The 22,513-nt window shown below is 39.4% G+C and overlaps 1 protein-coding gene across 1 annotated transcript in view; it reads right to left on the bottom strand.

Annotated features, from left to right (window-relative positions):
• Positions 1-836: 836 nt before the first annotated feature.
• The window catches only part of Mtnr1a (melatonin receptor 1A), a 22,355-nt gene continuing 678 nt past the window's right edge, over positions 837-22,513 (bottom strand). The window contains exons 3-5 of the mRNA XM_005373892.1: positions 20,844-20,961; positions 17,130-17,145; positions 837-2,899 (exon numbers count right to left, since the gene is read on the bottom strand). Coding sequence (XP_005373949.1) covers positions 2,031-2,899; positions 17,130-17,145; positions 20,844-20,961 — 1,003 coding nt within the window. The 3' untranslated portion in view covers positions 837-2,030. The remainder of the gene's footprint in view (positions 2,900-17,129; positions 17,146-20,843; positions 20,962-22,513) is intronic.

Genomic DNA, 22,513 nt, shown 5'->3' with positions numbered 1-22,513 from the left:
AAGGAATTCTGCTTCTCTAAATACATACCCAGGTAACTTTTTTGTTATGTATCAGTCACAAATCACCAACTTTTCCTTGTGAGAATTTTGTTACAAATCTTTAAAATACAAAAATAAAACACAGCGTAGTTTATAGTCAAACAATCTGTGTAACAAACCTCATACAAGTTCCACATAGACATCTGAGGTGAACTATAATAATGTTTATGAAACCAAAGTTTTGCCATTTATTTTCAGTTCCTCTTGCATTGTCAGTACTATCTGGGCAATTAAATACTGAAATGAATTACTAAAGAATATTTATTTTCAAATACCTATAAGAAAATCTGCTTTGTATGACTTACTTGACCACCTAGAGTATCAATGTAGAACACAGTCCCCACAGTATCTATAAAGTGTATATCTCTTTGATCCTTCATTAGTTTTGACTGAACTGATTAAGCAATTTAATGAATAAACAGAGGCCATTTCAAATAATAGGTCAAGTAAACAAAATAATAATAAGTAAAATATCTATGATATGGTTTGCTCTAAAGTATCTCCCAGAAGACTCCTGTGTTCAGAAGTGGGACTTTTGGAAAACTGATTGGATCATGAGGCGATTGATGAGTTTGTAGCGAATGTACTATTATGAAGTAGAGCTCAATTGGAGGTGGGTCACTAGGGACGTGTCCTATCCCCAGTCCCTTCTATTGTTTCTTGCTCTGACTCTGTTTCCTGGATGCCATGGTTTGAGCAGGTTTCCTCTGCCATGCCCTCCCACCATGATGTTTCTGCCTTGGAGCCAGCTAACTATGGACTGAACCTTCTGAAACCATGAACCAAAATATTTAAAATTGTTACTCTCTTAAATTGTTTATCGTAAATATTTGTCAGAGACAAGAAGCTGACAACACAATCTTAAAAAGTCAAATAAGAATTTAAATGTAGCTTTTTCTTTAAAATACAGTGGTAATTAACATCTGAATAAGAGCTCTAAGAATCTGTCATAGTTCTTCATCTAGCTGAATGTGCAACATGTAGAGTGAGTATAATATAATCTTAGATATAACAGAGATTTTGACTATAGTTGTCCAGTGCTATACTTCCAACAGAAAAGTGTGTGATAGTGGTGATGGCAGCTATTGCTGAATCACTCAATGATTCATTCTCAGCTTTTCATACTGTAATGAGTGTCATGCCTCTCACTTTTCCTTCTTGTTTCATTTATTTATCCTAAATAAAATGCTCTATTCATTTTCTTACTACAAATATTTGGGGGTGTGGCAACTGCAGTTGTCCCCCAGGGTCTGTGAGGGAATGATTCCAGAATCCCCCAAGGATTTGAAAATCTGTAAATGCTCAAATCTTTGATATATAATGGTGAAGTATCTGCATATAACTTTCTAACATCTTCCCATATAAGGCACTATAAATCATCTCTAGATTACATGCTACCAAGCTCACATTATGTAAATAGTTGTTAAACTGCATTGTTTAGGAAATAATGACAAGAAAAAGTTCCATGTACAGTACATGTTCTGTACAGATGATTTCATATGGAAAAAGTTCCATACAGATGTTCTGTATGGAAAAATGTTCCATACGGTAAAATGTTCCATATGGAAAAATGTTCCATACATGTTCCATACAGATGGTTTTCTTCCTAATATTTGTATCTGTAGTTGGTTGAATTGAAGGATGAGGAACCCACAGACAAGGAGGATGGACTGTACTGCTTTGTTGTAACTCACTTATGGTAAAAAGTTTCACACACTTTCTTCACTTAAAGGCATTCATCATGCTATTTCAACCCATGATCCCTGAAACATATCTTCAGTTAACATATGACTCTCACCTATTTTGTATTTCTCTTGATAAGTAGAATTACACTTTTTCACAATGCAGACAGTACACTAGCTCAGAAACTACAGAAGCAACTCAAGAACTTGAAGTTTTTCAACTACTGTTTTCTAGACATAAGAAGGAAAACAAACATGAAAATGAATAAGACCTTGAGCAATGTAGATAACTATCAGTAATACTTTTTTCTAAACAGAGTCCACTTTTATTAGATTATTGTTGGTTATTAGTGGAGAACGTTTACATTTAATTCTATCTTCTATATCATTAGAACTATCCGCAAAGAATATCTTGGCTGTACATAGTGAGACTATAATTCTTCTATATTCCTTTCTGAAATTCTGGTTCAGTAGTCCATATATAATCGCATTGAGGCAGCTGTTGAAATATGCCATATAGTAACTAACCACAAAGAGCCATTCTGGGATCCTGGGCACCATGTTGGCAGGGTCTGAGGCTACAATGAGACCGATGAAGTTTAGAGGAGCCCAGCAAATGGCAAAAAGTACAAAAACCACAAACATGGTGACAAAATTCCTGAAGTCCTGTGGTTTCAGTTTAGGTTTGTTTTCAGGTTTCACTTTCCACCTGACCTGTAGAACCAGGATCCATATTCTTAGGTAACAGAAAGTGACTACGATCATAGGAACTATGAAATGGAAAACCACCACAGCTATTGTATATGCTGAGCTCACAGACTGTGTAAACGTACAGGAATAGATCCGTGGGTCATACTGGAGCGTTCCAATCCTCAGGTTGGGCACAATCGCTATAAGTGTCAATATCCATATCAGGAACACGTAGCAGAGGGAATTCTTGTTACTGTACAGCTTGTCATACTTGAGACTGTGGCAGATGTAGCAGTAGCGGTTGATGGCAATCCCAGTGATATTGAATACGGAGCCAATAACACTGAAGCCCATCAGGAAGGCGCTAATCTGACAGTGCAGATATCCCAGGTTCCATCCATTGTTAAATATAGAGGTGAGCACCAATGGGTATGGATAAACGGCCACCACCAGGTCTGCAACTGCTAGGCTCACCACAAATATATTTCCTAAAACAGAAAAAATTTACAAAATATAAGTTCACACTAGAATTAGATGGATCTCATTGTATTTGTTCTCAGTTATCAAAGAAAGAGCTGTTCCCACAGCTTGAATGACCTCACATTGTAGTACTACCAGGTCATAAATGAATCAGGGGCCGCTTTCACCAAGAAGTGAGCTTGTTATTGCCCTTGTCAAGTCAAGTCCACTCTTCATAAATTTACACATCCCAGAACTAGGCTTGTTTCACATCCAAAATTATTGTCTTCTCAACTAGTTTCTCTCCTTTAAAAAAATACCTCAAGTTTATTATACTTGTACCCCACCGTTCGTTTTGGAAGTTTCATTATCTGAGAAATCACATGTCATAGCATTTTGCAAGTCAGCCATGATTTTCTTGAGTTCCAGGTCTTCTGTCTCTCTCTAGGAATTCAACAGTTCTCAACTGGGCCTCTACTCTAGCACTGCTGTGGGAGAGCAATGGTATAAGAGTTACTTAAGAGCAAAAGGGCTCTATTCTTGGCTGTCTGGATTAGAGCAGTGTTTTTCTCCTTACTCGCTATGTAACCAAGGCAAGCTGCTTCTCCTCGCTAAGCCTCGGTTTCCTCTCCTATGAGACAGAAATAATGATAGTATCTTCTTCACTGGGTCATAGTGAGCATTGAATAGGCACTCCATGTCACACACTGCATAAAATGCCCACGGATGTTGGTCATATTCTACAACTCCCTCACCTCAAACCGAAAGAAAAGATAGTGAAACCATGAATTAGTAAGTCCCCGACTTATGAGTATCCAAGTTTGAACTGTCACAGCTGTGCTGTACGAGACTCACTTTGTCGGGTTGTCTACATCACATACTGCTTTGTACTTGAAGTCCCTATTTCATTAACTTCATTTCCCCCCAAAATTATTGCACAAATGGAGTAAAACAGCAGTTATGATGTAAGAGGTTTACAGCATTTAAGAATTTCAGAAAAATTATCATAAAAGTTCTTTAAAAGTTGGTTATGACTATCTAAATAAAAAATACAATGGTAAATAATTTTGAAATGAATAAATTTCAATTACCAATCACATATTTAAATTCCTAAATTAACATATTCACTAAATTTTAATTCAAAATATTTAATATTTTTTTAAACAGGCAACATCATGTAAAATACAACTGTATATTAAAATGTCCCAGAAATGGATTCTTTTTACCCAGGAGGTCATAAAGACAAACTAACTTAATATATATTTATTTTAAAAGAGCTTAAAAATAAAGTCACAAATGATGGCACAGATTTTGTGCCTATGGTTTTAATTCTGTGCTCCATTTATTTTATACCAATTATGTTCTATTACTGTTCAAGCAATTATACTAATTAAGTCATCAGTTTAATTTTCTTTGAAGTAATTTCATGTTACAAATGAGGAGAGAAAAATACTAAACCTCCAGTATGGCTATCAGGGAGCTCCACACGAAGCTTTGTCACGCCTGCTCATCTGTGTGGTGTGAGTGGGATGAGGGGGAAGGGGATTTCTTTTCTTACATTTGAGAACTCTACCAGGTAAGAATAATTTAATAAATTATTCATAATTATCACATTAGAAGGTCACATATTCCATTCTCTGCTCTGTGCTAGATTAAAAACCTATCCATTAATACAGATATCAAAAACTCCATACACCCAGAATAATAACGTATCCAGAAATTTAAAATGATGTCTATCCATGGCAGCACTTTTTTTTCTGCTGGATTTACGGCCAGTCCCCTTTTGTGGAGGAATCACAGAACCATACCATGGTAAGCTTTAAAGGCAAACTCTTAACAACCAGCTTGGGTAATTTCTACTTTTTAGAGAAGAAGAAAACAGAAAAATAGAGTTCAATTGAATTAAATTACAAAATAGTGAAAGAGGCCAGAGAGTACATCACCGTTTATTTCTGAGTCATGCTTAAAGCTCTTCCCTAAGGAAGCTGCTACACTCAGACATCGGGTTCAGAGTGCGGTCTGGTGGTCAGGTTCTGCCTTTACACCTTGTCAGGCACCATTCTAACACAAGTACATGGAACGAGAAGATTGAAGTGTAGTGGTGAGGACAGGGAAGCCACCTAGAGGCCACTACATTGGCAACAAGGAGAAACATGTGACAGCCTCACCGCAACTAAAGACACCAATTACAAATGAAAGTAGATATGTATGCTGGGGAATAAAACTCTAAATCAGAAATGCAATATAGCAGATATGAATAAGTTAATGGACAACTACAAACTTGCCTTTCTAACCTGCCTCCCTCAGAACTAGGACTTCCCTCCAGAATGGCCAGGGTGGCATTGCTTTTATATTTACTACAGTTGTTTCTACACCTTGACCATCACCCCATAGCCCAAGTACATACAAGGCAGTGCCTCTCTCCAATGTCTTCCCTCTCAGTTGTCTTTCCTGTGGATTTCAGGCATCAGTACCATAACAGAAGCATGAACTGTTTTATCTGCTTCCACAATTGCTCAGAGATTTTGTTTCTCAGGTTGCCACACAGGCTCTGGTAGTTAAAGTGGACAAAGAACCTTTAGGATGGTATTGTAACAGAAAATGGCCCCCTAGCCAGTATAGTTCAGTTTCTTAGTTGCCAAGTAATAGTTCCTGTTGCAGTTCCGGTTGCTTCTGTCTCCTAGAAACAGCTGGTCACTCTGATGCATATTGTGAGAACCAAAGACAGCCAAGTACTCTGCTTCTTGCTTGCCAGCCCATGAAAACCTCCCTCCCTGAGCCTTCAAGGCCTGACATGTGAGGAACAATTGATTCCCTGTTGGTGCCCATCAGACGTTAAAATAAATCTGCCTCCAAATCCTGGGTGTTGTTTCAGTGTTTCTGCTTGCCGTTGCAGTGTCTCTGTATTGTTTCTGTTTATCTGCAATTGGTTCTGTAGGGACTGGATTTAAAGTTTTAAAAATCATATTTCTAGGAGCAAAGAGGGCACTGGTAGTTCATGACCTGCAGTGGAAAAGTTACTTATCTGTACCCACTTCTATGGTAAAGAAAAACTTGTTGCATTGCTGTTCTTACCACTAAATATATCACTGTGACATACCATAAGGTGTGATTTTTAAAAAACCTACACTGAATGCTTAAATTTTTAACAAATTATTACAATAAAAGACACATTGTTATTAATCCCTCTCAAAAGTCTGCCATCTTTCAGCACATCTATCCATCATTCTTGCCACTTCTGAAGCACTTTACAGCTTACCTTGATGGTAATTTCTGTCAAATAAAAACAATACAATGTGTCCTCAACCACCTTATTCACCAGATCTAGCGCTGTGCAACTTTTGGCTCTTCTCCAGAGTCAAAATGGCCATGACAGACAGTGTTGTGAACAGATGAAGGGGTGCTTTAGTCATCGAGATGGCGTACTCATGAGTGGGACTGGTGACCTCATAAGGGATACAAGGGGCTTCTCATCTCTCCTACCACTTCCATCCTGGTCCCCCAGACCCATTAGAGGATGTAGCTAATGGGAGTAGAAAGCAGCCCTCATCAGACACCAAATCCCCCGTCTTGATCTTGAACTTCCCAGCCTTCAGAACTGTGAGACATAAAATTCTATTACTTAGAATTGCCCAATCCAAGTATTTTATTATAACAGTAGGAACAGACTAAGACACCAATGGTGTCTGAATTGTTTGTAGTAGCTCAGCAAGCCGTAAGAAGACGTGAGCCAGCACAGACAGTTGATTATAACATAAACCCTTAGGATTTTGCAGCCAGTCTGTGTTACCCTCTGCACATAAGCATGCCCCTTCTGGAAAAGACTTGTCTTGCCTCTTGGCCTCGGTAGAGTCTGAACGCTTGACTGTGAGCCATCAGGTGATGATGTGGTCTGAAAGGTCCCTCACTAAGGACTAGGTGTTGGTTGATCCACCAAAGCATAAGTGTCAACATCAAATACACACATACCCAAGCAGGTCCTAAAGGAACAAACAGGGGGCAGATGTCCAACCCCGCATTCCTATCACAATGCCCCCATCCCCTAAATATGTATGTACGGCCTCACAGGGATTGTCCTCTGACCAAATGACTAAGAATGAAAGAACTTCTGGCATGGTTTACAGGTGATGTTTCCCTATATATTGGCACTACGTGCAACGGAATAATTAAGGCCCTGTAGACCCAACCCAGAGTGGCCATGCAGGACAAATGTAAAGGACAACTTCTCCCAGTAAACAGAACATTAATCAGTGCTTCAAACAAAACTTGAGACTGTTTGCTTATTTTTCTTGGAAGGAGAGATGGCCCCAGACACAGATGTCCATTGATTCTGGGCAATGACTAGTAATAGAATCAAATGGTTGAGCTGGAAGAGGCATGATTAAAAAAAACTGGTGACACAGGAGTCCAGGGAAAATATAGGTACACAGCCGTGTCAGGATGGTAATTTGACGTGAAGATGTTTATATACCATTTGAACACTCACCAAAAAGCAACTTGGGGAGAAGAGGAACTTCATGACGCAACTTGTGGACCTCAGTTAATGTTTCCTTAGCCCTGACTGTCCTTAACCAATGAGCTCACAAATTTATCACAGAAGCAAAGAAACCTATATTCACAGGCTTAGCAGCATATACTAGTACTCATGGAACTGAACTGACCATAACCACTGCAGGACGCTCAAACTACCAACAGCGGAGACCAACGTAAATACAATACCATTCCCCAAGGAAATCTGCCCATCACCGTGCCGGTGGCAAGATGACACAAAACCACCTCCATCATCAAAAGCAGAAGTGTTTGTTCTGCCTGGGATAGAAGCACATTCTAGGCATGGATTTGCCTTTTTAAATTTTTAATACGCCTCATTTTTCTCCCAATCTAACATCCACGCACTCACAGCGTGCCTTTTCCACCATGATCATATTCCTCACAGCACTGCTCTGACTGAGGAGTTCATGTTATAACGAATGGAGTGTACAGTGAGGTCAAGTTTTGGGGGTTCACTTGACTTACCATGTTTCTCGTCTTAGAACGGCTGGCTGAAAAGAAAAAAGAAAAAAATATAGCCGGCTGCTAGATTGGGGTTTAAAGGTTCCGTGTCAGCAGCAGCAGCTGAGTGAGCCCACGGGACTGTGCCCCAAGAAGGGATTAAACCAGCGATTAACATATAGTGTTGTTTATGCCATAGACAAGGTTCGTGGATCAGAAAATCAAGGGTGGAAATGGCAGTTTTTTCCTTTCAGTGATACTCAGCAAAATGTTTGCTTGCTGTCTCCTGTCTTTGCAACTTTAGGTTTTTTCAGTCTAACATCTTAGTTCTAAGGATGAAATGCCTCCACCAGGAGACTTTCCAACAGTTTTATTACACTGGGAGTTGGTACTGCCACCTGGTGCCCTTGAGCACATCACTGCAGTGAATCAGTGGGAGGAGGGTGATTACTCTGCTGTTATAATCAAGGGGAAAACAAGTTGTTGTTACTGAACAGGAGCAAGGATAGATATGTCCTGAATGTAAGAAATCCCTATAGTGTCTCAGTAATCCCATGTCCTCTTATTAAAGCCAATGGAAGACTCAAATAACTCAAACCATGGAGAAATGTATATGTCCCAGAGTCTTAGGAATGAAGGTTTGGGCCACCTGAACAGGAAGGAACCCAGAATAAATAGAAGACAGAGAGAGTGGGTAATGGAGGAGGTAGTTATATGCCCATCATGACCATAGGACCAAGTGCAGAGATGGGGACTAAAATGCTTATGAATATTTCTTCTTTACTATAAGTTGTGAATATATTCATGTTAACCTCCTCTTGTTTCTTTCCCTCTGCTGTTCTTTTGCCAATATGTGTTAGACGTGAACCCTGCATCTCAGTAAATTATAAGATAAGTAGGGAATGGGATTCAGCTAGAAAAGCATGAGAATTATGCCACGATGGATAAAGAGACTCTATTCTTTGGCAATGAGAGTTAGTATACTTTCAATTCTACATCAGATAGATGATGTTAGATGGAAGCAAAATTTTGGCCTTTTATTTGAAAGTTATCTATGATTAAAATATATTTCCATCAGCAGATGAATGGTAAAGAAAATGTGATATTTGCACACAGTGGAGTACTACTCTACCATAAAGATAAATTTGAGTCATTTATAGGAAAATGAATACACCTTAAGACCATAATGTTAACTGAGGGAAATCGGACACATAAGTTTGAATATCCCATGGTTTCTCTTTTGTGAGAAACTCAAATTATAAATAAAGAGCAAAATAGAAGACAGATAATAGAAAGTAGGGAGAGAGATCTTTCACAAGTAGAAAAGAGATGAAGAGGTGGAAAGGGGTAAGAAGAGGAGAGAGAGTGGATGAAAAAAGGAATTAAAATGTGTTCTGCACATGACCAACTCCACCCAAAAAAAGTACTAATTTGTACTAATAAATGTATTAGCATGTACTAATAAAAATTAAAACTTAAGTAAAAGAAAAAAGATATATGTAGATAGATAAATATAAATAGATAGATAGATAGATGACAGATAGAAAGAAGAGACCGACAGACAGATGGATGCAAAACTGCCAAGAGGTGGACTGTATTGGACTTGGGTTTTGGCCAGTTAACTAAATTGCCTGAACTTACTTCACTGTGAATAGTCACACTTTAGTCCGATCCTCAAAAGAACTCTGTGTGAAATGGAGAAGGCCCAAGGGAAGCAACAGCCATATTTGCTATGATCAGAAGATCCACGAAGACCACTGGGAACTGCGGCACCTCCACTCTTAACTAGTGAAATTTTAGCTGGGAGAGTTCATAGGAATTTCCTGTACTGGGCTAGAATCTTACGTTTTATCAGTGCTTTTACAGCTTTAAAAAAATTCCTGACTTTGAAAACCTCAGGCTGACCCTCATCCAAACAAATACCTCTGCACTGCTTTCCTTTCATGTGAATTACAGAGAAATGTGTTGCAGGGTCTGGGTCTCATGCTTAAGTTTCTATTAACAGTGTTTCCACAGCACCAGCCCTCTTGTTTCTACTTTGATAAAAACTGAATGTGGGCAATGACGAAACCTGAACAGAATCAGTTTCTCTCTACGGGTTCTCCTCAAAATGTTGGCTATAAGAGCTGATTACTAAACATGCTCAATTCTCAGGCTACTTCTGTGCATTCCCCTTGCCTCGTAGCCGCTGTGGCAGATGCTGCTACTGTCCTTCCCCAGGACCCTTTTGACAAGAGGGTACACTTAACCCCCAAGCTTCGGAGTTGCAAGTGCTTCTTCTCCAGAGACTGCCCTCTGTGACCAGTCACTGATCCTGGAACGAAAGGCCTATTTCCTTGTCTCAAGCAGTGGGAACTCTAGAATTTACACCCAGACACCAACTTTCAGATCAGACCAAGTCTAAGCTTTACCAGAGGTCCCACTGTTCCTGACTCCTTCCCTTGCCCTACTCCTCCTTACTCTGCTGCTCGTGTCATGTTCCTCCCAAGAGCACCCCTAGCACAGTGTGAGAGCTGAGTCTGTCTCGGGTTCTGTTTCCAGGCAATCTAAGACAGACCTTCAGCTCTGAGATGAGGCTATGTGGTTCTAAGGAGGTTACTGGCTTTGGCGGGGGTGGGGAGTGGGGATACTATAGTTAGCTTACAGAAATAAGCAAACCTTATTGGCTAGAAGGAGCAGACTCTAAATGCTTCCTACCAATACTCTTCAGTCTTTTCACCCTACGTGAGAATATGCTTCCATTATCAAAGCAACACAAAGACACAGCCATTTGTGTTAAATTCTGTCTCCCTGTAACAGCTGAGATCCAGAACTGTGGGTCTGAATGTTTAAATTGTCACTGTGAGAACAGAGCTTGACTCCTAAGTGTTGCACAAGAATGGTTTGCTAGGTGAATTCACGCACCAAGTCTCTAAGCGACACCCGCACACACACAAAACTAGTTGCTCTTTGCTCTTGTCTACCAGAAGCGGCTTTTCTCAGTAGGCCCATTTGCATTCCTTCTTTCATTCACCAGTTCTTTGTGGCAAGCAAGAACAGAAACACACCAAGCTATTGCACGTTATTTTTTTAAAATAAACTAAACTTAAAACCAAACCAAACCAAACCAAACAAAAAAAGACCTGAACTTTACCATCAAAGTGGAAAGGACCAGTTTAGATGGGAATTCTATGGTATGACAAGGGGAAATCTGAGAGCTGGCAGAATAGTAAGGAATATTTGGCCAGGCAAGGAATGTGAAAGTCTTCAGTTTGGGGCATTAAAGAACATAGGCAACGTCTTACATTCTTAAGTTTAAGAAGATTAAGTTTTAGAAACTTATCTTTTCAGGTTATTACAGACGACGTGAACCATAAGTTTAGAAATAAAACGTCACACCTGGATCCAAATGCTGGCTCTGCTACTTGCTCAAATAACCTTGGGCGAATCATAGCATCCTAGAGCCTTGGTCTCTTTAACATGCAATAAATCAAGATAGCGTTGCTTTGATGGGAGTTGAAGCATGTGTGACACGTTTGGCTCTGAATGAATACGCATTTCTCGTATGTTTGCCTGTGGTGGAATCTACTCCTGCCTCACAGACTGCTGCTCACCCTGCTCAGAGAAGCAGAGCTCAGAGGCTCCTCTCATTACCCCTCCATTCTCAGAGTCTCCCCATGGCGAATAAGCCTCCTTTTGTCCTTCCACCTCGCTGGATATCAGCCCCATCCTCTCTCTCCTCCCTTGTTTGGGCAAAGCTGCCCACAGCACATGATCTGCTTCTTTCCTACCCTTCACTCCACCACCCTGTAACATCTGGATGCCACCCACACCCCACTGTGGACATTTCTCTTGCATATTCAGCGACATTCTTGCTGCCCTCTTCTCTCAGCCTTTAACATTGCGAACTATGATATCCTATATTATATATATATTATATATAATATATAAAATATATAAATTATATATTTTATATATTATATATAATATAATATATAATTCTATATAATATGTATTATATAGAATTATATATTATATAATATTATATATAATATCATATAACACAGCACCCACATCATATTCTGTTCACATAATACACTGTCTGTATCACACTCTACTCACAGGATACACTGTTCAGGTAACTTCCTGCCCATAGCACGGTCTCTCAATGTATCCCGCCACCCTCATCATATAATGATCACGTAACACACCGATGACACAAGTCGCTGTACACAGAGTGCCCTCTTCTCACAATGCACCGTTCTCACTGCCCCTGAGATCTTCCTTGCCTTCTTGCCTTCTTGACCCCCTGTGTCCTCCAGTTCTTGGGTCTCTTCTTTAGTTTACTGAGTCTCCAGTTCCTCATTTTACTTTTTGGTTGCTGCCTCTCAGCTGTGGTAAGGAAAGTTGGTTGATAGATTTTCACTGCTGTATTAATACAGTGTGCACACAACTAAGGAGACCAAGACGAGTTCAAGAAGTTTAAAATAAAGTCATAACAGGTAACTGTTCTAGCATGGACTTCAGTCAGCTTCAAAGGTATAAAATCCTAAGAATCCTGCTTATTTTCTAGGTCTTTTTCTTGGAGGGTAATTTGGGGAGACACAGAGATGTCTGTGTGTTACAGCCAGGTTGAATCAGTCTTTCCTCCTTAGCTGAAGACAAATTCCCGAGGCTGCACTATTATTCACCCTAGAAAATTTTGGATGAAACTTTTAAAACAAAATGTACTATTTGTGTCACATTAATGGGCAATCAAAAAAAACTCATATTAACTCCATCGGGATAGTGATCTTTACTTCCATAGATATTTTTTCCAAACTTAAAGGATTCAAAGAAAACCCAGCTTATACCAACAAGGTAATTACACTAAAAATTGGCTCTAATTGTCAAATTCCAAAAGAAAATTACAAAAAAATGGTGCAATCATAATAATGTGGCACATAGTATTGTTGGTATATTAATAATATTGCAAATGATACAATAATATTTCTCTATATGTTAAAATTAAATCATGAGAAGAAAAAGTTAGTATTACAAGAATGTAAAATATTCTAATGGAAGTAATCTTAAAGTTTCAAAATTTGAACCTATTTTTTAATGTATTTACATACTTCTTAAAGATCTGGAAGTGTTAAATACTGTATTCTGACTTTAAAAATATATGCTATCCATACAAGCTTCACACCATGAACACAACATAATTTATTCTTCTCACTGGAATGTTATATGTAAATCCCAATTAACTTGAAGTACAGCAATCCATTTAACCCTTGCAACGTTTTTAATTTTGCTCCAAGTTAACAAATGAGAAAACCAAACACGTAATTTGCCTAAAGTCACACCCACTGCATGGCAGCTTTTACTCCAGGCCAGCCAGTTCCAGAGGCTTCATTCTTTAGAGGGAACATATTTTTAAAAATGAGTCTATGATAGGATTTATCTTCCATAGATAAGGAATGAATTACCTGTATAAATGATACACATAAAACAATCTTTAAAAAACTACACACAAAAAAAATAGCTGAGCATAGTCCAAACTTTAATAGAAAGGTGGAAGGGCTAGGCATGGCTGCACGTGCCTGCCTGTAATCCCAGCACTTGGGAGGCTGAGGCAAGAGAATCGTTGTGAGTTCGTAGCAAGCCTGGGCTACAAAGTGAGTTCAAGGCCAGCCTGAACTTCATAGTGAGACTCTGCCTCAAAAAGACAAAAAAAAAAAAAAAAGATAGAAGGAACAAAGGAAGGAAAGAAGCAAGAAAAAAACAAGGAAGGAAAAGAGTGAGGGAGGGAAAAATGGAGGGAAGGAAAGAAAGAAGGAAGGAAGAGAGAAAGAAAAGTTAAGGGCAAAAAAAGAATAATAAAACCTTCATGTGGAGGGAACAATTAATGGTAAGCTAAAAGGTATAAGCTAACTTAGCAACAAGGTAGAAATGAAATTTAATTTGCAAGAAAACTCTTAAAGGGGCTGGGGATATAGCTCAGCGGCATAAGGGCCTGCCTGGCTAGCGCAAGGTCGTGAGTTTGATCCCTGGTACCGCAAAAAAAAAAAAAAAAAACCCAAAAACTCTTAAAGGTAAAAAAGTTAAATGTAAACCTAATATAAACAAATAAATAAATAAATAAATGTAAATGTAACCTTATAATAAAAACAAATGAACTACAGCAGTGTCATCTTGGTGATACAGAACTGCGTCCCAAACCTTTCATCTGATACCAAGCCTATGGGAGACAGCCAACTGGTATTTAAATAACTATAAAGGAATAAACACATGAAGGAGAATAGCACATCATCCCTTTCACAATCAGAAAAGAATTTTGTACATTACACATGTTAAGAAAATCATAGAAGAGGAAGTGCTAATTACTGATTGTAAATTTTTGTCATTGGCCATTTAGTAGTTATGAGACAAAATAAATAAAAATGTAAGATAACAGGCGATTCTCAAAGTTTTCCATCATGGATCTTCCAGGTTGTATTACTTTCTTCAGAAGATATGGAAGCAAGATACTATTTTCACATAGTTATGCTTTGTCGCTATCACTGAATAATTTCTTTGAAGTTCTCTCATGAATTCTGTCTCAATCTGATGTTCCTTTACTAGTTTTCACATTATCTACCTACCTATTTATCTATCATCTATTATCATCTATTGTTCTCTCATCTTAAGGAATCAGCTGTTAAAAATTCTTACAACTGCATTATGCTGTAGTTACAATCTACCAACCAGCTTTCAAATTTTCTCTTGAAATTTTTCTGCTATAGCACCATATTTCTATTCTTCTACCTTTACATTCTATATCTTATTTTTTTAAAAAAAGTACACAACTGTAAAATATCTTGTTGGAAAGCAGTTTCTCTGAAAATAGGAGCCATGTTCTATACAAATGTCTCATTTTGACAAACTGTCAAGAATTTCCTGACCAATCATACTGTCTTACACTGCAGAAATACAATGACTATTTATTCAAATGAATATTCAATTCAATAAGCATCCAAACTGCTCATTATTCTAGACATCCTTTTAAGCCATAAATTCAACAATTCAAATTATGCATAATGACCTGAATAGTGTTTAGGTGTATATCTTCCTTTTGCCTCTTCTTCTGCAACTAATCCCTTCAGTGTGATTTTGCCAAATGTGTACAACGCTGTGGAAGGGTAAGTCTTGCAGCCTCTCATCCAGAAAATCCAGAAACTTATTTCTCATGTGCAGCATTTCTCATTGAAAGTTTTGAAATATCACAGAGAGATCTCAGGCGTCAGGTCAACTTGATTGGCCAACCTATTCAGTGAGAAAGGGAACTGACTAAAGAGCTACCTTTCTGGAGAAGAATAGATACCAAGCAGGATTCTCTACATACACTGAACATTTTTAGGAAATATCCACTAACTGCATCTTTGGTGTCATAGAAAACCCTGAGAGGGAATGAATTTATTTTTCAGAAGACAGAGTATTTCTGCCAACTAGGCAATTTAAAAATAGTTTAGAAAAAGGTGAAAACTCAAGATACTGTATATACCATACCTGAAATATTCTAGTTATTATTTTTAAAAAGTGATAATAAAACATGAGCAAAACAAGCTCCAAAGATTCTATGGAGACTTAAAATGAATTCCAAAGTGGAAACATTTCAAAGCAGGCATTCTTAAAAGCATTTAGCAAAAACTAATAGCAGAAGCTTTAATCTAGGATTAAATTAGGAAAATTAATTAATTTTCTTCTTAATTAACTTTCAAAATTGCCAACAGAAAAGTGATTCTGAAAGTTAACAAAAATAAGTTATATCTTATCCATGGTTAATTTAATATTGAAACTTGCTACCACGAATACTTTTTCATGAGATGAATAGCTGAAAGACTCAAGAGACCAAACTCAAATTCAGTTATGTGTCCAAGAGTTCTGAAGCAAATGTCCTAAGTTTTCGAGGAGATTTAGGGAATTACCTTGGCAAATTTGTAAAATCTTAAGAGTCCCACAGTGATATACTATGCAAAGCACAAAAAAAATCACAGCATTTTAAACAGTACCTAAGCATGTGCTAGAAAAAATCAGCATGATGCCTTTAAACATAAAAACTTGCTTTGAGTCAATAATTTTAAATATCAGAGAGCTACAGGAGGAAAACAGCAGCGCTAACAACAAATTTAGCCCACTGGAAGCATGGATTGACATTGTTTTCCACATCTACACAATACAGGACAGGCAGTAATGTTTTGAACTGGTAGCTGATATATTTGTCCAAGAAACTCACCATAGTTTGTAGAGGTAATTAAAGTTAAGCAACAGCATTGTTTAGATCTAAATTGTGCCCTGAAGTCTTACGTGTTCAGAGGATGGTTTGCTTATGAGGCTGTGAGGGTGTGATACTAAAGGGCAGCTTCCTCTATGAAGGAGTGCAGTACCAGCAAGTGCTGATAGGGGGTGGAGCCTGCCCGGAAGTGGATCATGCGACCACATAGGGTGTATTCTCATCCCTGGCACCTCCTTCTCTCTCTACTCCTGGCTGCCAAGAGATGAGCAGCGCTCCTCTACCATGCCCTTTCACAATGCATTTCTCTCTTGGAGTGAGCCAACTTTGGACTGGACCCTCTGGAAACTGAGCCAAATAAACCTCTCCTCCTTTAAATTGTGTGTTTCAGAAATTTGTCCCAGCAACAAGAAAGTGACTAATACAATGAATAATAAAATAATCAGGTCTACTTGCTGTGGAGAGATAACTGTTATTACTGAAGGGAAAGTTAGGAGATCAGAGAGTGTGCATAATATTTACACAATGTCATAAATGAGCATGGGATCCTAAATCTTCCATTTCTGGCTGATTTTAATATCTACCAGTTCATACTAATTGATTTTTTTAAATGAACAATTAAAATGAACATTTAAAACATAAAATCAAGCTAAACTGAACTAAATACAGAATGCATAATAGAAATAATATAATGCCACTACTGGTGTAGTACTTTATTAACTTCAATGTAATGGGTGGGTAGATAGGTAAGTGGGTGAATGGATGATTGGATGGATGGGTGGATGGATAATTAAGTAGACTGCTGAGCAAACTCTAATTTCAGCTTCCTATTCTATTCTATGAGGTGAGTAGATGAAAAAACTGAGGCACAGAGAGATCTGAATAATTGAACTCTGAGCACATTGTAAATAAATATGTCCCAATAAAAGATACAGTCTGGATCTTCCGGCTTTAATTTCACTGCAACATGCTTGGCTGTGTTCTGGAATAAGAAATACTGATTATTATCTATGAATTTTGTCTTTAAGTTTTCTTACCTGCCCGAAGAGGTTGCTGTATGAATAAGACAAATTATGGAAAAGTGCTTTGAAAACTACAAATTGCTTTGTGTAAAGAAGTACAAAAAGTTTAAACATTTTAAACAAGTTCTTTTTCTACTTCACAAATGATCAAAATCTGTCTGAACGCTGTCTGTAAAAAAGTGTGACAGAGGGGGCTGGGGATTTAGCTCAGCGGCAAAAGCGCCTGCCTGGCAAGCGCAAGGTCGTGAGTTCGGTTCCTGGTACCGGAGAAAAACCAAAAACCAAAAAAAAAAAAAAAAAAAAAAAAAAAAAAAAAAAGTGTGACAGAAACTATAAATCTACCAGTTTCCAACTTGAAATAAATGATTCAAACACAAATTCATAAATACATTTTTTAAAAGTACAATTATATAATTAATAAGCTATTTCGTACAATCGTTGGGATTGGTCTAACATGGGTGCAATAATATATTTATATTTTAAGTGCAAACTTTCACCAAAAGATGGAAGGAGTTTTTGCAGAAGAAGTTATGGGCTAGAAAAGTAACAAGGAAGCTAACATTTTAACACAAGACGTTTAGACTTACAATATATTGCTAAAACACTAGATGCAGTGTTGTATATCTGCTCAAATTGTTAAATCTCAGAATCTAGACGTTCATTGCTTTTCTAGTTTCCTTATACATTATGGGATGTCCAATGATATCCTTTACAGTGAGATGAGAACACAAGGTGCAAAATGAATCTTATAGGGGGAAAAGATCCTGAAAGGATGAAATGATTTAAAAATAATAGCCAGAGTGCATGTTTTGTTAGTTTTAGCTTTAGTTTGTTTTCTTTGGGAACCCATGCAATTTGTCTAATATGGGTGTTCGGTTGTGTTTCTAGTTTTGTTTTGAAAGATTCCAGACTATTCTTCTTCAAATCACCAGCAAACTGTGTGACTGGCCATCTTTATGACCACAACTCAGTATCTTGAACTGAATTTGCAGGAAAGAGCGTGCAACTCTTTACTTTGGAAATGCTTACACAGAGGTGAAAGGCTTGCCTTCCTTCCTTGCCTTCCTTCCTCCTTGAACACCTACTGAGACTGATGTGCTGGCTCCTATGAACCCATGCCCGGGTCTTCACAGGTGCACCACTGCGAGCTGAATGGTCAAGATGGCCACCTATTCAGGCTGCTCCTCTCCAGTGGGGACAGCTTGATGGTGCCATGGTAGTTCAAATCTCTCACCTTGGCCCAAACAAAGGCATAAAAGTTAGCTCAGACAGAAGACTTGTTCCCTTTCATAAACCACTTAGCTACCTCACGGTGAGCATGCCCTGCTTATCCTACCCAACCTCACAAGAACCTGCATGTATCCCAGAGCACTAGTCCATGGTTTCTCAATCAGAAAGCAGCCCACCCACAGAGGCTCGCTTATTCTGCATGGTTGGTTATTTCACTCTGAGTAGGGAAAACTACATAATTTTTTTTTAACTCATTAACATTCCTTGAGAACTAAAAGTAGGGAAACCAGAGGGTGGTTAAGAGATCATGTGATAAGTGAACCATATTGCCTAGAACAAGGGAGGCACACCTTCTTAAGGATGTACTTTGGTTCTCCAATGCCTGTCATCGTTAACTACAGATATGACATTGTATCCATGCTCTTCCTCTCTGCTAATCAACTTTATCGCATTATAATTTCAAAAATTCTGTTAATAATCATGAAAATTAAAAGACATGTGAACTGGAAAGTGCCTCATACATTTGGTACAACCCCATCAATGTGCTGATGTTAAAAACAGCTCAGGAGATGAGGAGCAGTCTACAAATACAGATCCATGTAGTAGGAAGCCCTGAAGCACTGGTTCTAGACTTCATTCACTCTACAAGCTTTTCAGAGGCCGAGACAGGAGGACTGAAACAGGAGGACTGTTTGAGCCCCCAAGTTCTAACTAGCCTGGGAAACATAGTGAGAATCTGCCTCAAAAAACAAAAAACTAAAAAGCAAGGTAAACTGCTATGTAAGTCATTGTTATACTGTTCTGTTTAGGGAACAGTGACCCTAAAGAGTCTATACATGTTCAGTACAGATACCACTTTTTCAAATATTTTCCATCTTGAGTTGGTTAAACCTGTGGATGCAAAGCCCTCGGATGTGTGGGGCTGACCATATTTTTTTCTGCTCCATTTCTGACATGAAGTTTCTGTTCATCATCTCTCTTTTTCCTCATCTCTCTCATGACATTTCTGAGGCAGTAAGAAAAACCTCCACGGGTCCTTGCATTACAACATGTAATCCCATGTTTACATAATCTCAAGGTGCTCAGAATGCAGAAGGAGGTAGGTGGATTCCGGGGCTCATAGGTCCCAGGTGACTATTTCAGCCACATCATTTGTCGGATTATTGTGTAGTTTATCAGAAAAGGCAGCTAAGAAATTCATGTACAGAATATAATAGTCATATATTGTAGCATATAATATTCATATGTATTCAGGACTGTCTTTTTTCTGGTGCAGGACAGACCCAATTAGGAAGCAAAGACTTTAGTGTGATCGCTGCTGCGGCAGAATCCAGTTATGGTGATTAAAGCATAATGGAGGTCAAGGAATAAGAAACAGACAAGGAGAGAAAAGAAAGAAAAGGAATGGGAAGAGATGGGGAGGGAAAGACAAGAGAAAGGCAAGGGCGGGGTGCACGGGACGGCCAAGGGTTCAGTCAAAGTACGTCAGTGAGCCCAAGACTGGAGTCCAGTGAATTGATGGTGGTTATGAATCGAAGGTGTGGAGATGGAACCAGAGGTAGAGGCAACCGCTTGAGCGGGAGACACAGGCAGAGTCAAGCGCAGCACCGGCATCAAGTTGGGGATGGATGTTAAAAGACAAACAGGGCAGGGTGGTATTTTCAGTGCACCCACTTAGCCATAAATCCTAGTTCAGATGTGGATACCAGCACCACTATCTACAAATACCCTTTTCTTGCAAGTCCTTCCTGAAAGGTGATGGGCCCACGTGCCAGAACACAGCAGTGTATACTTGAAGTCTGTGCACTTTCCTATCATGCTTCAATTTAAAAACGCTTTAGTAGGCATGCTGAGTACCTACAAGCATCTTAAAACAGCCCTGGTGTGTCCAGGGTGTGAATCCACATTGCTAAGGCCTGACGTCCATGTTCTCCCCGCATTCTGGGCTGCCTCTCTGACAGTAACGCAGAGTGGACCCGTATCATACGCTATATAGACGTGAAGGAAATGAGGAAAAACGGCATGGCACAGAGGCAAGCATCTGGTTACATAATCATTCTAGGGGCCTCTTTAAAATAAACAATTGCTGGCAGTTTGCATCGTTTCACTAGGTAATTGCAACAATCGTGTGAGGCTAAAAGGTAAGATTAGGTATTAGCTCTACTTGACAAATGTGGAAAGTGAAATTTAGAAAACAACTGATTTCTCAAATCAGTAAGCAATAGCGAGAATATAACCCTCGTGTTCCACTGCAGGAATCGCCACACTGTGCTTTGAAATTCACTCAGAACACATAACGTGGGAGCATTGATTCTAGCTATCAAAATCTGAGCAGGACCTGAGCAAACATTCTAGCAGCACTTAAGACACTAGCAGTCTGTGCTGACTGGCCGGCATCTGGCCACTCGGTGGCTGAACATTGTGCACTTCTTCCCTGAGAAGTCAAATGCAACGTCCATCCCTGAGAAGAGGAGGGGGCATCAATAACTCTGCATTTACACTACATTTCCGAAAGAAAGCACCTTTACAAAGCGTCTGATTCTTTAGCATTCTTGCCTTCTTTTTCCATTCTCTTTTTTCCCAGTTTTTCATCTTAAGGTTATCGGAGTAAGGTGAACTGAAATGGAAGTACTGAGCAATCACGAGAACCTTTAAGAAACATCCCCGAACTCACATCTGAGTAGGCCATCTGTATCACTGTGTCAAACTACTGCTTGTTCTAGAACGCCTCCGACAGCATGCACTGAGATGGGTACATCTGAGTAAACAGCCCCAATTACAAAAACATGAAAGTTCAAAAGCTTCACATATTAAAGTTCACTGAAAGTCTCTCGTTCAACTATACGGATGTGGTGTTTTATGGACTGCCCTCTCAAAAAGGTGCCTAGCAAATAAACAAAATAATATGAAAGAAGCATTATTTGCTAAACACACGAGGCAGAGTTGTTCCAGGAACGTATGTTTTAAAGGAAAGTCTGCAAGATTCAGATTTCCAAAGTGCCCCAGCTACTGACGCCAGCACACTGAGGCGAGCTCGAGACAGCAAGCTCTGTGATTCAAACGTGCCGCGCGACAGCTACATGCTTCAAGACCGACTTACACCCGAAGCCCTCCCCTGGAAGTGGGTAACGGCACCCCACCACTGGGCTGACCCAAAGATTCAACCTGTTAACACAGAGCTCAGACATATCTGGCCCCTGGAAAACTGATTTTATTTCTACGAGTGTGAACCCCTTCCTGAAGGCAGAATTGCTCTAAATTAAGCCAGTCACCTAAGAAGTGAGCTTATTCACCTTACTCAAATTCAATATATATCATCGGGTACTTATGAACTAATTCTTAACTGTCTCAAAAATTAGAGAAAGAAATGGAGGACAGAAGTCTCTCAAAAGGACCTAATTAAAAATGGAGCTGTTTGGTCTCAACAATGACATCCTTTTGTGCAAAAATTTAAACTATGGTTTTGTCCCCACCTCTCCCGAAAGTCTGTCTCCAAACCAGGGAGAGGAAACCAAGCCCCGGGACACCAGTGAGAGCTGAACATCCAGGCGCTCACGAGAGAAGCGGTGCCCCAGCTTCTAACCAGTATAAACTTACTTCAGTTCCCTGCCTGGAGAAAAAGCAAGTTTAACTCAAGCACGAAATTAGCCCAGGTGGTGTAATATACATAAATGTATTCTTTACCACTTCTAAATGCAAATCTGTTTACTTTTGCAGGAGCAAAAGTCCTTTCCAAAGCACGGTGAGGAGCAGATATATATATACTTGCTTCAGTCGTGTGCAATCACTGAAAACCACTGCTGACATCTAAACTAAAATAGTTGCTGTCCTTGTGCCCGCTCATACACTGTCTTATATTTTAGTAAAGCTGAGAAAACTAAATTTATAAGTGAAACAAAAAGTGGATGCGCTGGCTCATCGGATTGGAAGAGGCACCTGAGGAACTTTGTAGCTTGGACCCGGCGCCTGACAAGACAAGCGTGCAAGACACCCCAGAAAGAAACACGCACAGCAACAGCCTTCCCCTCGGACAGAGGACGACCCCGGCGAGGTTCCCCTTCCCGGGGGGACTCACACCGGGTCCGAGCCGGGCATTCCGGACGGGCGCCGAGCACCCGAGCATCCGAGCACCCGCGCGCGCGCTCAGCGGCCCGGCCGGGACGGCGCCG

This window comes from Chinchilla lanigera, unplaced genomic scaffold (genome assembly GCF_000276665.1).
Source record: "Chinchilla lanigera isolate Chin_1 unplaced genomic scaffold, ChiLan1.0 scaffold00002, whole genome shotgun sequence".
Lineage (NCBI taxonomy): Eukaryota > Metazoa > Chordata > Mammalia > Rodentia > Chinchillidae > Chinchilla > Chinchilla lanigera.
The sequence above is the reverse complement of the archived record's forward strand: the minus strand, read 5'-3'. Positions and strand labels throughout refer to the sequence as shown.